At 37.6% G+C, this 16,854-nt stretch overlaps 1 protein-coding gene across 2 annotated transcripts in view; it reads right to left on the minus strand.

The window, feature by feature from the left end:
* ZBTB44 (zinc finger and BTB domain containing 44) overlaps nt 1-16,854 on the minus strand; it is a 55,772-nt gene that overhangs the window by 14,708 nt on the left and 24,210 nt on the right. For both annotated transcript variants that reach the window (XM_025893523.2, XM_025893524.2), the window contains exon 2: nt 9,135-10,208. In XM_025893523.2, coding sequence (XP_025749308.1) covers nt 9,135-10,152 — 1,018 coding nt within the window. In that variant the 5' untranslated portion in view covers nt 10,153-10,208. The remainder of the gene's footprint in view (nt 1-9,134; nt 10,209-16,854) is intronic.

The raw sequence follows: 16,854 nt of genomic DNA on the forward strand, positions 1-16,854 counted from the left end.
TAAAATCTTTAAAAATAAAAATCCTTCCCTACCTCAAGTAATCTTAGGAGATTTTGTTTTGCCCTTGACATTTAGGCCTTTTCTTTAATCCACCTGGAGCTGATTTCATAATCAAATACATTTACTAAAAGTCTGTCTTTTCTTCTCTCTCTGCAGGCTTCTAAGTGTATGGGTCTGCTTCCAGGTTCTCTATCAGTCCCATCTGCTTGTCTGAACTTATATTAATGCCAATCTTCAGTTACCAGAGCTTTATGATCAGATAGAGCAGTAAGTCTTCTCACCTTGTTCACTTGCTTCCTGAACTCCTTGGCTATTCTTGGCCCTTTGTATCTCTTTATATATCTTAAAATGAGCTTGTTAAACATAAATGATAATAATCATTCTATTTCCCCTCTTCTTTTAGTTTGGAAATTATATAATCTTTCTCTATTTTTACTGGTTACTTTGGAAATTAAACACATAATTACCAAAGTCTGAAGTTAAACAAAACCTTTGAACATTAAGTATCTTAGAACGGTTTAACTCCATTTTCCACACACTCTTATTTTGCAACTTATGAAGTGTGATATTGTACTTTGTTTTGATAAAGTCCCACAAAACATCATTACTCTTTCACGCAATGTTCACCTACATTTGTCTATATATTTTGTCCTTTGCTCTTCACTCCTTCTTGTATATTAGGCTTTCCATCTGTGCTCACTTTGCTTCTGCCTGAAGTCCATCCTTAAGAATTTTCTTTAGTGAGGATTTGGTGATGATAAACTTATTTTTGTTTCTTTGATAATATCTTTATTTCACCTTCATTCTTGGAGAGATATTTTCACTGTGTATAGACATCTAGTCAGCAGTTATTTTCTTTTAGCAACTGAGGATATTATTCCACTGGTTTCAGAAGTCATTCTTCTGAAGGTAATGTTTTGTCTTATTATTTTCTGAATTTTCTCTATGTGTCTAGGTTTGTATTTTTATTATTCCTATTTGGGATTTGCTGGCCTCTAACCTGTGGATTGGTGTTTTTCATCAATTCTAGAAAGTTCTCAGCCATTCTCGTCTATTCTTAGGGCTTCATGAAACCTACGTTTGTATCGTCCATAACTCTTATCCCCTTCTTCACAGTAGTTTCTACCATTGTTCCTGTGATGGTTAATTTTGTGTATCAACTTGACTGGGCTAAGGATGCCAAGATACCTGGTAAAACATTATTGCTGGGTGTGTCTGTAAGAACATTTCTGGAAAATATTAGCATTTGAATCAGTAGACTGAGTAAAGAAGATTGTCCTCACCAATGCGGGTCAGTGTGGTGGTGGGGGGGGATGTTTCATCCAATCTGTTGAGGCCAGCCAGAATAGAACAAAAAAGTAGGACGGCAAATTTGCTCTCTTTCTGCTTGAACTGGGATATCCATCTTCTGTTCTTGGACACCAGCACTTCCAGTTCTTGAGCCTTTGGACTTAAGACTTATACCATCAGCCCTCCAGTTTTCGGACCTTCGGATTTGCACTGGAATGACGCCACTGGCTTTCAAGGGCCTCCAGCGGGTAGATAGTAGACTGTGAGACTTATCCTCCATAATAACATGAGTGAATCCATCCTAAGAAATCTCCTTCTATATACCTATATATATCCCATTGGTTCTGTTTCTCTGGAGAACCCTAATACAATACAGTCTTTCTCTGGGCAGCATTCAGGTGTTTCTTTTAAAGATTTTATTTGTCAGAAAGCGAGCGAGAATTCGAGCATGCACAAGCAGGGGGAGCGGCAGGCAGATGGAGAAGCAGGCTCCCTGCTGAGCAAGGAGCCTGACATGGGACTTGATCCCAGGACCCTGGGATCATGACCTGAGCTGAAGGCAGACGTTTAACCCACTGAGCCACCCAGGCGTCCCACAGGCAATTTATCTTCTGATTCACCAATTCTCTTTCCTGCAAAATCCAATCTGCTGCTAAAATGTTGACAGAGTTCTTTATTTTGGTTACTTTTTTCTTTTCTAGAAGTCCTATTCCCCTTCCCCCTCAAATCTGCTACAACTTTTTACAGTATAATGTTGTCTGTAATTATTGTTCAAGCTTGTTTACTTCATTAAGCTTGGTAAGCATATTTATTTTATTCTGTGAAAACTATGCCGATTTATTTCTGTGGCTGTTTTTGTTTTCCTGTTGGTTCTCTCTCTGCTGTGTTTTCTTGTGTGCCCCGGTTGTTTTTCAGTGGTTATTGCCCTTGAAAATGATTTGTAGAGTGAATGATTTGCTTAGGATGGATATGCCATCTTCCAGAGAAGCTTTTATGTTTGCTTCTGCTAGGTTCCTGGAGGGCACTACCTAAACCAAATTCACCGAAATTCCCTGGCCTACTTGTGCAAGGAATAATCAGGATCAAAATCTGCAAGAGGGCTGGTCAGTGGCCACAACTTCTCAGAGATGTGTTTTTTACCCCTTTTCCTTTCCATCTTCTACTCTGCCCACTGCCAAGGCAGCTATTTCTACAGTTCTCTGGAGTCTGGAGGAAGGGGAGCTGATTTAGTTGTAGTGGGGAAGTCCTCTGGGGGTCCCTACTTAGTGTAGAGCAAAGTCTCTAAGACTTCACAACTTTCACATACTCTGGGCCTTAACTTCTTGTTTGCCCAGTTCTTTGAGTTGATGAACCAAAGCCCATTTGTGTTCTGGCAATCTCAGGAAACAACTGGTTTTAGTGCTTGGATATCCATTTACGGGCTCCCCTTACCTCGTTTAATCTGGCAGTTCCCCATCTTTTTTTTTTTAAGATTTTATTTATTTATTTGACAGAGAGAGAGAGAGAGAGAACGCAAAAGCAGGGGGAGCAGCAGAGAGAGACAGGGAGAAGCAGGTTCTTCACTGAGCAGGAAGCCCGATGTGGGGCTCGATCCCAGGACCCCGGGATCATGACCTGAGCTGAAGGCAGATGCTTAACCGACTGAGCCACCCAGGTGCCCCTCCCCGACTATCTTTCAAACACTTTGAAGGTAACTTAAAAAAAACCCCACATTGTTGTTTTTAGTGGGAGGGAGAGCCGAACGACCTAGCCTGTTCTCACCAGAGACTGAACTTTGCCAATGTATTTATTGTATGCAAATAAGCTGTGCTTTACCAAATGAACACATCTGAATTGAGGTTGTGTAGTTCACTTTAACAGCAAGCATGCTTTTGGTTGCAATATTTTAATGAAAGCTAAAATAAACTAATTGTAACAGTTTGCAAAATACCAAATACATGTGGATATTTAATAAATATCATCTGTTATTGGACCTGTAGAATGAAATTTCCTTCTGATGAAAACTTAGAATCCAGTACTTCAGTTTTCCCCTTTGGAACACTTGAATTAGCTGACATTAAGAAATGAATACATTTTCCACTTAAGTAAAATTTTCCAAAAAAACAAACAAAAAAACCTAATCCCTTTTAAGGCATCCAAACTTACTTTATTAAGTCATTTGTGCTAGAAAATTTGTGACATTTTGCCTTGACTTCTTAAATAAAGAATACTAAATATAATTTTGTTTCTTGATTACTCATGGTAATCATCAAGGACACCGATTATTATACTATGTTCTAATACAGGGACAGAGACTTTTGAAAGGACACAGGACTATGTGCATTTACATTCATCCCCAATTGCATTTGTATTCTTCCTGCATACCTCACACCCCCCAACCTCATTCTTACTGGTGTGTGTTTAGCATTTTTGTGTGTGCCTTTCATTTTCTCTTTCCCTTACTGTCAGAAGACATTTATGCTCTTCCTCATACCTACTTATCCAACTTTTTTCCAATCCTTCTGATTTGTTTTTAATACAGATTGAGGGGCCAGATACTGCTGATTTTGTTTAAGAAAGAACGGTTCACTTGTCAACATTTCCTTCCCCATTCTCATTTTTTTCCTTAAAGAGAAGGGAACTAAACACTAACATTTCAATCTGTCCTAGGATAAAAACTGGAAAAATCCCAGTATTTGGACCTGGTCACCATGGACACACACAAAAATCTACTTTATAGCAGGATTCTGCAGCTATTCAGAGTGCAGGCAATATTAAAGCTTACAGGCAAAGACCTGCAAAAAAAGGACTGGAGGTGTGACTAGAGCAAGTCAGGAAGACTGATCTAACTGACATTTGCTCCTCAAGATCAGACCACACTACTTCTAGCGGGGGCGGGGTGGAGTCTTGGTGAGGTGGAAATAAAAACCACTCTGCTTTGGACTGATCCTAGCATCGTCAAGAGTTTGCTTAAAAAGCTGGTCAAAAAATAACTAAAATGGAGTATAAGATACCCTAGCAGATGGCCCCTCTTAAAACAACATTCTCCTCTTGCCCATGGTTATTAATGCACCAAAAGCTAAAAATAAAAACTACTCCAAGTTAAATTAAGAGTTAAAAAAGCACACTTTAAGAATTCTCTCTGTACTGTGGACATTATAACACATAAATAGTGTTACATCACTTATCCAACTACTGATAAAAATCTTGTAAATTTTTTACCAAGGTGATGGTTTTTGCCAATAACACAAGTAATCATATGAATTGGAATTTAAACCAATTTAATAGCAGGATACACAAACAGTATTACTTTTCTTGAGGTATAGTGATGCTTGTTAAATTATGAAAATGGCGTTTCCTTTCTACACTACAGGGATTCTGCCTGCAGTTATACCTTCTCCATATGATCAATGTTGTAATTCCACCATTATTCTACCTGCCCACCTCAACAAATTATCTATTCACTACTGGTACTGAGAAAACTGTCAAATTATCTCTTAATATAACTGACCCCTGTAACAATTGCTTTACTTTTGATGGCAGATTTTAAAGTTTAGAAAAAACTGAATTCCTTTAACATAGTAAACTGTGGATTATCTAGAACTATTTATTTTGTCTTTAGTGCTGCTAAAGATAATTGCTTTAGTACCTAAAGATAATTGAATACTTCAGGACAAATAATAAAGCCATATCATGAAGTCTTTCTCACTTAACAGTATTTTTTCTTAAAACTATACCAGATATTGATGACCACCTTTTTGAGTACCAAGACCCAACGAAACTTGGCAGACTTTTTTTCTCTTTTAAATTTGCTGTATTTATTGCTTCTATTTGCCCTAAACTGGGGATGTCAGATTTTACAACCCCCTGCTGGGCGAACTGGCAACAAAAGGAACTTAAAAGAACAGGTAAAGTCCTATCTGAATAACTTCGTGGATAATCAAATTATTATTTTAGAATTTTGTAATAATGGGCGCCCGGGTAGCTCAGTTGTTAAGCGTCTGCCTTCAGCTCAGGTCATGATCTCAGAGTCCTGGGATGGAGCCCCACTTTGGGGTCCCTGCTCAGTGGGGAGTCTGCCTCTCCCTCTCCTCCCTGCTCGTGCTCTCACTCAAATAAATAAAATCTTTAAAAAATTTTTTTTGTAATAATGAATGTGTTAAATATTAGATTCTCAGTCCCTAGGAAAGACAAACTACCTTTTAGAGATCTTCTTTAATAAGTTAGTAGTAAAATTAAGTACTCTTCTGAAGTATTCTTATAGAATACAGAAAAAAGGTACCGTACATATTTTTCCTTTCTCCTGCCCACATTTTTTGACTGCTTACTATACTCCAGGAATTTAACTTTATTGTAAAGTTTTGTTTTATTGTATAGATTTGGAGCTAAGATAGGTTAATTGACAGTGATTAGTATATTTACTTTGAAGGCAAGGAAAACAACTCCTTTGGATTATTTGATTATATGATATTCAGATCATAGTTATTCACATGTCAGCTTTATAACAGAATCTACATATTTGATAATATAGAGGAAATAAATCATACTTATGTAACTGATAGGTTTATTCTATTTAAGTTCCTATCTTCTCTATTTAATCATGTTAGTAAGATAGGCAAAATCTCAACTGATTAGATATACCTGAGAGTGGTAAAATCAGACTATTTCACATGCCTAGTTAGCAAGATAATGAGTTAGATTAATATTTGGTTTCTAAGTTCTCAGATAAAATGATTAAAATAGCAATATTCATTAAAGAGTTCATTATTCAGAAGGTGTTTTGAGGATTAAAGATTAGTAATTTAACAAAAACTTGGTCATATGAATAAATAGCTAACATTAAATATATTATTGAATGTGTGGTCACTGGAATTCTTCAAAAGTATCCTGACCCATGTCCATCGATAGATGAATATTGTTAAAGATGTGGTATGTACACATGTACACACACACACACACACACACACACACACACACAGGAATATTGCTCAGCCATAAAAAAGAATGAAATCTTGCCATCTGCAATATCATGGATGGATCTAGAAGGTATAATGCTATATGAAATAAGTCAGTCAGAGAAAGACAAATACCATATGATTTCACTCATATATGGAATTTAAGAAACAAAATAAAGGAAAAAAGACAAAATTAAAAAACAGACTCTATAAATATAGAGAACTGATGATTACCACAGGGGAGGTGTCTGAAATAGGCAAGAGGGATTAAGAGCACACTTATTATGATGAGCACTGAGTAATGTACAGAATTGTTGCATCATTATATTGTACACCTGTAACTAATATTAACACTGTATGTTAATTATACTGGAATTAAAATTTAAACAAACAAACAAAAATCTTGACCCAAAGACTTAAATATGATCTTTAGTTGGTGCTGTGAGTAGAACTATGTCTCCCAAAAAGCCATATTCAAGTCCTAACCCCTGATACGTAGGAATGTGACCCTATTTGGAAATACTGTCTTTGCAGATGTAATCAAGTTAGATGAGGTCATCCTGAGTAGGGCGGGCGCTGATCCAAGGACTAGTGTCCTTATAAGATAAGGGAGATTTGGAGCCAGAAACACAGGAAGGCCACATGAAGATGGAGGTAGAAATCAGAGGGATGCAACTACAAGTTGAGGAACAGCAAGGAGTACTCGTAACTGCCAAAAGCTAGGAAGAGGCAAGAAAGAATCCTTTTCTACAACCTTCTGAGGGAACATGGCCCTGCCAACACTTTGATTTCAGAGTTCTGACCTTCTGAACGATGAGAGAATAAACTACTGTTTTGTATCATCCAGTTTGTAGTACACTTTGTAGTGACAACACTGATAAACTCATACAGTGGGTCAAAATTCAAGAAATCAACAAAGTTAAAAGTTAATATGGCATTCCTGGTTCTCCAATCTTTTGGAGAACTCCTTATTATTCTTTCCTGGCACTTCTTCTCTCCCTGAATATAGATATTTCTCAAGGATCAGTCCTTTGGTTTTAGCTTATATATATATTTTCCTGTTGAGATTCAATCTGTCACTGCTAAAAGAAAAGCCCTAAACCGGTAATCTTTAGTCTTGATTTCACCAATCTTGCTTTTTCAACTGCTTTGCAGCATGACATTACTTGGTCATCACCCAAGCATAATTCACACAGACTTGACCTTATTGACTTACTCTTAAAACTAGGTTCCCATCTTCTTCCATTGATTTTCATATTTATAGTAACTGAATTTAACAGACTTCTATCTGTTATATAATTACCATTATTTTTTGTAACATTAAGAAAAAGCTACTGTAGAAAATTGTAAGACATAACTCTATTTAAATATGAAAAATTATGACAGAATCAGTGAATAAGATGTTATCACTATTTTTCTAGTCATCTAAAGTTCTCTAACCCCTCCCATTCCCTCCATTCACATATTCAATATCATTAGGTAGTAATGATTCTTCCTTTATGAAGTCTTTTATTTCTTTATAGTTTTACTCTAAGCATCTTCATTCATACAAAAACAACTCTCCTGTAACTAGTTCCTGTCTCTCTGCCCAAACTCCCCTGCATACTAATATCAAATTAATTTTCCTAAGTATTTGTGTCTTATTTTTATTCCCTTTAAGGTAGACTCCTTATTACCATGAGGATAACATTCAAGCTTATGTGGCCTAACTGTGGCAGACACTGCTAGTTGCACATAGTATCCATGCCCCTCCAATCCTGTTTGAGGCAGCTATATATCCAACTAATATACATATCTTCTCAGATTCCCTTACAGCTAGGAAAGACCAAATGACATAATCTGGCAGCTTTTTTAAGGATTTCTGGGAACATCTGTGCTTTCTTGATATAAGCACTGCCCCTTGCTAGAATATGAGGCTAAAGATGAAGCAAGCATCTTGTAACTAAGAAGCAATAAGCATATCAATGAAACTGACAAACTAAGGATGGTGGATTATAAATATACAAGGGACATAGGCCAGACTGATTACACTGTAAAGCCACCATACCAGTCCTGGACTTCATACTTCTGAACATTTTATGTGATAAAAATAAAACCCAGTTTGGTCTAAGCCACTTTGATGGGATCTGTTATATGTAGTTAAATGCAAGTGAAATCCTAAGTGAAACTAGTGTTTAAGATTCTTCATGATATGCTCTCAACTGCTCATTTTGTCTTATCTCTCATTATTTCCAATACTTGCAGGCTTCCATAGTTTATTCACATCATTTTAAACTGAATTTGCCGCTTCCCAAACACGCAATGGTTTTCCACTTCTCTGGGCTTTTATTCATTTTCAAAGGTAAGTCATTCCCTCTCCTGGGCAAACTCATACTTACTAAGATCCAGTTCAAATATATAGTGCTAACTTGCTCTTTCCTTTGTGACCCTTAACACTTTGTTCCTATCTCTAGCCTAGTACTAATCACTGATTTATACCTCTGCTTCCTCAATTAGACTATTAAACCCTCAGATGGAGGGACTATGTCTTTTTTATCATATATCCCCAATGTTTGGCACAGGGTTAAGTTTTCAGTAAATATTTTGACAAAGAATAAAACACTAACCGGATTTTTAAAAACTGGTATATTCTGTATTGAAAATAATTCACAATTCACATATAACATAATCTGTCTCTGACCCGTCAGAAATTGTTTAGCTATTTTCTTTCTCAATGCATAACTTGTAAAAAAAAAAATAGTACTAATAGTATCTAAAAAATCCCAGTTACTGTGTTTTATTCTTTTTCATGATTCCTACAGGATCCAGCACACAACTTTTATCTAAAAGGTACTTAAAAATGCTCAAATTGAAAAAAAAATACTCAAGGTGACTTTACAATATCATGAAAAAACACAGAAGACAGTGTACCTATGGAGGAAGACTGTGGGCTAATCAGAAGGTCTTCTTGGACTTGTTCACTTCCTGGCACTGTCTGCTGATCACTCAGTGAACTCTGAGATGCACTGACAGGCTGAGACACTTCCTCATGGACCTCCTCATCACTTAACCTTTCTACTTTGACCCGGACATCTTCTTCAGTACCCAGAGGCAAGGTAGTTTTTGTGCTCTCACAAGTCACATAATCAGTCATTCTTCTCCCTGTCTCAGATGGGCCAGGTAATTCTAAAGTCCGGTTATTTTCTGCCTGCTTAACCTTATCAGGCTGAATCCTTCGATCAATTCCAAAAGGAAAAGTCCAGGGAAAAGCTAAAGAAGAGTCAACTGGTTGATTTCTATTTTCTGAGTAGGAAGCTGAAGAATTCAATACTTGGGGAGAACTTGTTTGCGTGCTACACTTTACAGGACTTTCAGGAGACATAACAATGTAGCTTTTGCGCTTTCTCCGGGACTCTCGGCAGACAGGAATGGTTCTTTCTACCACACTGCACTCTGAAGACACAGGCGAAATACTTCCATCTCGAGAAGTAAAATTGCAGTTAGAGTTATTTTCTTGTCCAGCATCTAGACCCTTTTCTGGTTGGCTGTTGGGTGTATTCCATAAAATGCTTGATTTCATGAACTCTGAGCAGGTGCTAGCAACACTAAACATTTGCATATAGCTGGCTGCAGCTAGAACATCAATGATATTTTCTGTGTTAATTGACAGAGTGGCTGTGTAAGCATATTCTAAAAGGGGTATAAAGCCAGTCACTGTAACATGATGCAAATCCAACACATTCTTGTTCTCATCCTCTGCTTGGCCTACAAGTTTGGTGCGAAAGAAATCACTGCAAGCTGCTAGTACCACCTTATGTGCCCGGAAGATTTTGTCCTGGACACGAATTGTGATATCACAAAAATGTCCATCATTCCGCAGCATATTAAGCTTTCCAAGCATTTCCTGGCTGTGGGAAGAGGAGCTATGAGTAAATGTTTTCACACCCATCTTTTCCTTCCTCTTCTACAGATGCTCTTCAAGGATGCAAATGAATCAGAAATGTCCTAAAAAACACATAAAATAAGCATTAATTGACAGTGTAGTGATTGAAATAGAAGGTGATTTACATTATTTTCATGTGGCCACTGTGCTAAATAAAAAAAGCTTAAGGATGGTAGAGAGAAAGTTCAAGGTAGGGAATATATTAAAATACATTCTCCTTACCATCCCCCCAAACTCTCCAATCAGTGGAGTCTGTAAGCTAATGTTTTAATGAGCTGAATAGTTTTAAATAATAAGTTTGTATATAAGACAATTATACAGATTTACAATTATAGAGTTCTCTCTGTGCCAAACACTGTTCTAAATGCTTCACAATTGATATTTTAGTTGACTGTCCTATCTATCAATAAGGACATTATTAGTCCTGTTTAACAGAAAAGGGTTAACTATTTTGCTAAATTAGAAAGTTCTTAAGTGGCAGACCAAAGGTTCAAATCCAGACAGGCTGGCTCTACAGCTTCCCTCTTAACCTTAACGCTATATACTGCCTCTTTTAGGATATAAAGTGATTAAATATAGGGGGTTAAGACTTCAAGTTTTAGAATGTGATAGGCCTGGATTCTTTCCTCAACAATTCCTCCATGGTTGTTACCTGTAACAACCTGTTACCTGTAAATGAAACAATATATATAGTAATGCTTAGCACAGTACTTGGTGCTTTGTGAATGCTCAACAAATGAAAGCAGTTATTTTTATTGTTTATGTTCCTAATACAATGAAACACACTTTCTGGAAATAAATTTATAAAAAAATGGCTAGTAATCAATTGATTGGATTTTCCCTTAAAAAGAAGTTAGTTTGCCTTTATCCGATTTCACATTTACTAAAAATACAAAAAACTGACATTCTCAAATAGTTTTAATTTAGCACATCTAATAATGCTTCAGTTTTTATAGTATTTTTCCCTAACCTCTTTTTACACCCTCTATGTGAAGTCAGGGAGGCCTCTTGATAAAGACAAGAAAGCTAATGCTCAGAAAAGTTACGTGACTAACAAATGACAAACAAAGCTACAGTCTGGGTCTTTTGACTCTTAGCTCACAGTACTTTTCCAGTGTAAAAAAAAATACAACTATGTACATTAATTATTTTATCTGTTATAAATAACTTTTTTATTGTTAGTACTGAAATAAATATAAAACAAAGCCACTTTGGAAATTGGTTAAAAAAGATTTCAAATACTTCAAAAATACAGCCATCAATTTTAAAAGATGCTAAAGATGATGAGTCTTTAATGGACCTGGAAAAATGTTTGGTTCTGAGTATTAATAAAATGAATGAACAATTACTGATATACAGTGGACACTCAGTAGTACATATTACTATATATTTGGTGAAAAATGTGATGAAAGAGTATTTGTATCCACATCACAGACACAGAACAAGAGAACATGAGGTCTTAACCTGAGATTTGTGGATTCCCTAAGGGAGCCACGATCCTTCTGAAACTGTATACAGAATAATGTCTGCATGTATGTACAAGAGCTTTCATCATATTCAAGGGAATCACTGGTAGGAGTATGGGTATTTATTCTTTTTTTTTTGCACAGTTATCAAATTTTTTCTCTAAAACCCCAGCATACTGCTACAAAACTGGGGTTTCAGGTCTTCTTCGTTCAAACTCTGAAGTCATACACAGTAGGTCTACTTTTTCTTTTCCCTGAAAAAGGCCTTCAAAAACTGAAGATGGCAGTCACATGCCACTCTTTCCTATGGTTTCTCTTCTTTAAACTAAACATCCTAATGCCTTTAAGTGCTCCTTAAAATATGATTAACATCCTTGTTCTCAACCATCTCCACTTTTCAATGTTCCTTTAATAATGGTCCCCAGAACTGCATGCAAATATGGTAGGTATGGCAGTATTAAAACTGAGCATAACTTTACTATTTTTACCTCCCTTGTTTTGGGCACAAATATTAGTAAGACTGAATCAGGTATTCTAACAGTCAAATTATAACTGATTTTCTGAGTAGAGAATTCACCAAATGTGAGACACTTTATTATGTGAAGGGAAAAACTTAAGTACAAATAAAAGATTATCCTCGACCTCACTGAGCTTACAGTCCTTATGAAAAAGACATGTTCTTAACTGAGACTACAAAGGTATGCAGCCGTGCTATGTGAAAGCAATGAAAAGGTAATTAATTCTGAATGTACAAGGGAGAAGAGGCATCACAGAGGATAGGGCCTAATGAAAGTAGAATTCTGCCAGGTGATAAAGCAGAAAGGAGTTCCACGCTATCATGGGATCACACATGATCTCAGTGAGTGTTCACCATCCTGATGTGCTTCCCTGGGCAATGTATATACTGACAAATTATTAATAGGCACGGTACAATATTCTAAATGTGAGCATGCACCTGAAACTAATATAACATTGTATGCTAACTATACTGGAAATTAAACTAAAAAATTAAAAAAAAAATTAAAGGGCACCTATATGGCTCAGTCGGTTAAGTGTCTGCCTTTGGGTCAGGTCATGATCCTGCGGCCCTGGGATAGAGACCTGTGTCGGGCTCCCCACTCAGTGGGGAATCTGCTTCTCCCTCTCCCTCTGTCCTCCCCATCTCCCCCTGCCTTCCCCATCTCCCCCTCCCCCCACTCATGCTCACTGTCTCTAGTGCTTTCTCTCAAAATAAATAAAATCTTTTAAAAAAAAGGGTAAAAGAAAATGTGAGCATGCAGAGGGTGGTGTCAGTTTAAACATTAAACAATCCATTAGATAAAAATCCCTTTGAATGTACTATGCAGATAAATGTGTATGTAAAGGGGAAAAAAGAAAAAAAAAACCTTAAGATTTCTAGCTGAATAAGGTCACTGAATATTCTAATATGGGAAGACAAAATGATCAGCCTGGGATAACACAACAGAATGGATAAAAGGCATAAAGCCCTATGCCAAGACAGCCAGGTAAGGCCACTGAAATCATTATCTTGATTGTTATCAGAGATGAGTTCAAATATAAATCTACTTCATATACCCTTCCCAAAGACAAGTAATCACAATACACTAGGCAGCTAAAATTGGTCTAAGCAAAACCACTGTTTAATGTGTTTGCTGATTCTCTCACAGGAATGAGATGAAAAGGAGGAAATGTTCTGGCAAATAAATGGAGTATCAGAAGTACAAGATAACCATCATTTAAAGTCTTAGTATGAACTCATAAGGACCTAATGAAATCTTATTCAGTAAGTACGAGTAGCCACTGGGGAGTAGTACAGTCTTATCTACATTTTAAAAAGGTTATTCTGATGGCAATATAGAGGGTAGATTTGAGGGTGGCTATTACAACAGTATATGATAAAATACAATCAAACTAAGTGGCACTGAGGATAGAGAAAATACATTTAAGAAATATTTAGGAGGTAAAACCACCTTCTATCAGGGATGGGGTCAGGGAGTAGCTAGGAGAGAAGAATGTGACCCGAGGTTTCTAATGTGGGTGACTGAGTGGATGGTGTTTTCACCAAATAAGAGAATGAAAGAGGAAGGATTTTGGTAGGGGTTAATGATGAAGAGAAAGAATATTTTGGTTTTAGGCATACTAAATTAGAAAAACTAAAGAGGAATGTTTGTGTAAATTTATATATGTTGCCCATTTTTTAAAAAAAAGAATTTATTTCTTTGACAGAGAGTGAGCACAAGCAGGAGGGGCAGCAGGCAGAGGGAGAAGCAGGCTCCCCACCGAGAGGGGAGCCTGATATGGGGCCTGAGCCGAAGGCAGACACCTAACGACTGAGCCACCCAGGCACCCCTGAAGTTGCCCATTTGGATGTGGAGTTCAGGGAAGAGGTTAGGGGTGGATCTAAATACTGGATCTTACATAAGTCACTGATAAATCTCATTCTGTTGATTTTGTTAGAACTAAAGACAACTAAAGAATGTATAGGGAAGAATGTGAAGGCAAGTTGTGAGAAGCTCAGAGAGCAGGCAGAGCAAAAGGATTCAGTGAAAACACTTTTTGGCATCTAATTTATTATTATTATTTTTAAAATCTTTTGTTTTCCCATGCTTTCTTTCTCTTTCCTTTTTTTGAAGATTTTATTTGAAGATTTTTTTTTTTTTTTTTTTAATTTGACAGAGAGAGAGACAGCGAGAGAGGGAATACAAGCAGCGGGGAGTGGGAGAGGGAGAAGAAGGCTTCCCGCAGAGCAGGGAGTCCGATGCGGGGCTGGATCCCAGGATCTGGGATCATGACCTGAGCCGAAGGCAGACACTTAACGACTGAGCCACCCAGGCGCCCCTATTTATTTATTTGAGAGAGAGACAGAGATAGTGAGAGGGGAAGAGAGGGGGAAAGCAGGCTCCCCACTGAGCAGAGAGCCCAACGCGGGGCTCGATCCCAGGAGTCTGGGATCATGACCTGAGCCAAAGGCAGATGCCCAACCGACTGAACCACCCAGGTGCCCTTAATTTATCTTTTGATCCTGTCCAGTATCTAGCACGATAGACACAAAAAAGGTTGTGAAATATGTGAATGGATAAATATACATCATAAAATTTCTATCTGGTTTGGTGCATATATATATATATATATAAATATAAAATGCCTATATATATTATCAGGGTTTAAAGGTAAAGAAAAAGTTACAAATGAAGTCAGTTGTTTTGAGAAGAGATTAGGAGCTATTTGTTTTATGGTCTGCTTCTCCTCCCAGGCAAAATCTCTTGAGTCAGAGCTCTGGAGCAGAGGATGGAGATAAAGGTAAGCTCCTCTCCCAGCAACACCTCGGCTCTAGAAGCTGAGTGCTTGGTGGAGGGGACAGTAACTGGAGGTCCTCTAGGTTTTACGTCTCTGGCACGGAACCATCACTTCATGAGCTGGGGCAAGGATGACTGGGTTCCCAGTATTCTCAGTGAGCTGTACCAGAGGTACCATAAGTGGGGGATGGGTAAAAGAAGGGAGGCCCAACTTACCAACCTCACTCATTGTTACAGTCATTGTAAATGGCCTAAACACACCAATTAAAAGAAACTATCAGATTGGATTAAAGAGACAGAGAGAAAATTATCCAAATATATAATGTATACAAGAAATTCATTTCAAGCATATTTTAGGTGGGTTAAAAGAAGGCTGGATAAAACATACACCAATCAAACACTAATCAAAAGAAAGCTGTAATCAGTCAATTCATCAGGAGTAAAGCAATTCTAAGTGTGTAAACACCTTAAAAAAGAGTTTCAAAATACACAAAGCGAAAACAGGGAAATGAAAAGAGAAACAGACAGGTCCCTCAATTTTATTTGGAGATTTTAACACTCCTGCCTCAGCCATCAATGGAACTAGTAGACAGAAAACAGGCATAAGATATGGAAATGAACAACACCATCAACCAACTGGATAAAACTGACATTTATAGAACATTCTAGGGCGCCTGGGTGGCTCAGTCATTAAGTGTCTGCCTTCGGCTCAGGTCATGATCCCAGGGTCCTGGGATCGAGCCCCGCATCGGGCTCCCTGCTCCGTGGGAAGCCTGCTTCTCCCTCTCCCACTCCCCCTGCTTGTGTTCCCTCTCTTGCTGTGTCTCTCTCTGTCAAATAAATAAATAAAATCTTAAAAAAAAAAGGAGGAACATTCTACCTGATAACAACAGAGTACGTATTGTTTCCAAAGCATGTTCTCTGATCCTAATGGAATTAACAAGAAAAAAAAATCCCCAAACACTTGGAAATTAAACATACTTCTACTAACTAATCCATGGGTCAAAGAGCAAGACTCAAGGGAAGTTAGACAATATGCTGAACTGAACAAAAATCAAACATATAAGAATTAATGGGATGCAGCTAAAATAGTGTTTAGAGAGTGTGATACTCTGGTTTATATTAAAAAATATTTGTTCTTTTTCCCAGTTTCTGGTACAGAGCCCCTATAACCTTGGAATTTCCTAAGTGATGAGGGCAGCAAAGGTGTGTCTTGTTAGTGACCTAACTTTTAGACCATACCTAAGGATGGGGACTAGTTGCCAGGAGAACCAACCATGTGGTTTGGAGGGATGGAACTTTCAGTCTTACTCCTCTGACTTCTGGGAAAAAGGCCTGGAGGCTGACTCTATCAGGCTTATGGAATCAAGCCTACACATAACTCCAAAAGAGGTATGGGGGTTCTGGGTTGTTGAACATGTGGAAGATTTAGGCAAAGTGGTATATTTGGAGAGGGCATGGAAGCTCTGCATCCTTTCCCTGTATTTTGCCTTATGCATCTTTTCCATCTGGTTGTTCCTGAATTATATATCCTTTTATAATAAATTGGTAATCTCGTAAGTAAAATGTTTCTCTGAGATCTGTGAGCTGCTCTAGCAAATTAAACCCCAAAAGAGGTTTTTTTGGAACTTCCAATCTATAACTGGTTAGTCAGAAGCACAGGTGATATAGAAGGCTTGTGACTGCCATCTAAACTGCAGAGTGAGGAAGAGGGGAAATCTTATAGTATTGACCCCTTAACTGGTGAGATATGACACTATTTCTGGGTAGAGAGTGTCAGAATGGAGTTAAATTGTAGGATACCCAGTTCGTGTTAAGAGAAGTACTTGTTGGTGTGGGACCCCTCTACCATCCACCACATTGGAAATGGGTGCAGAACCCCTTAGAGGGAAATTCATACTGTTAAAAGCTTATATCAGAAAATGAGCAAGGTTTCAAAAATCAGT

Source organism: Callorhinus ursinus, unplaced genomic scaffold, assembly GCF_003265705.2.
Source record: "Callorhinus ursinus isolate GAN/ISIS: 27379988/994484 unplaced genomic scaffold, GSC_fseal_2.0 scaffold19, whole genome shotgun sequence".
Taxonomy (NCBI): domain Eukaryota; kingdom Metazoa; phylum Chordata; class Mammalia; order Carnivora; family Otariidae; genus Callorhinus; species Callorhinus ursinus.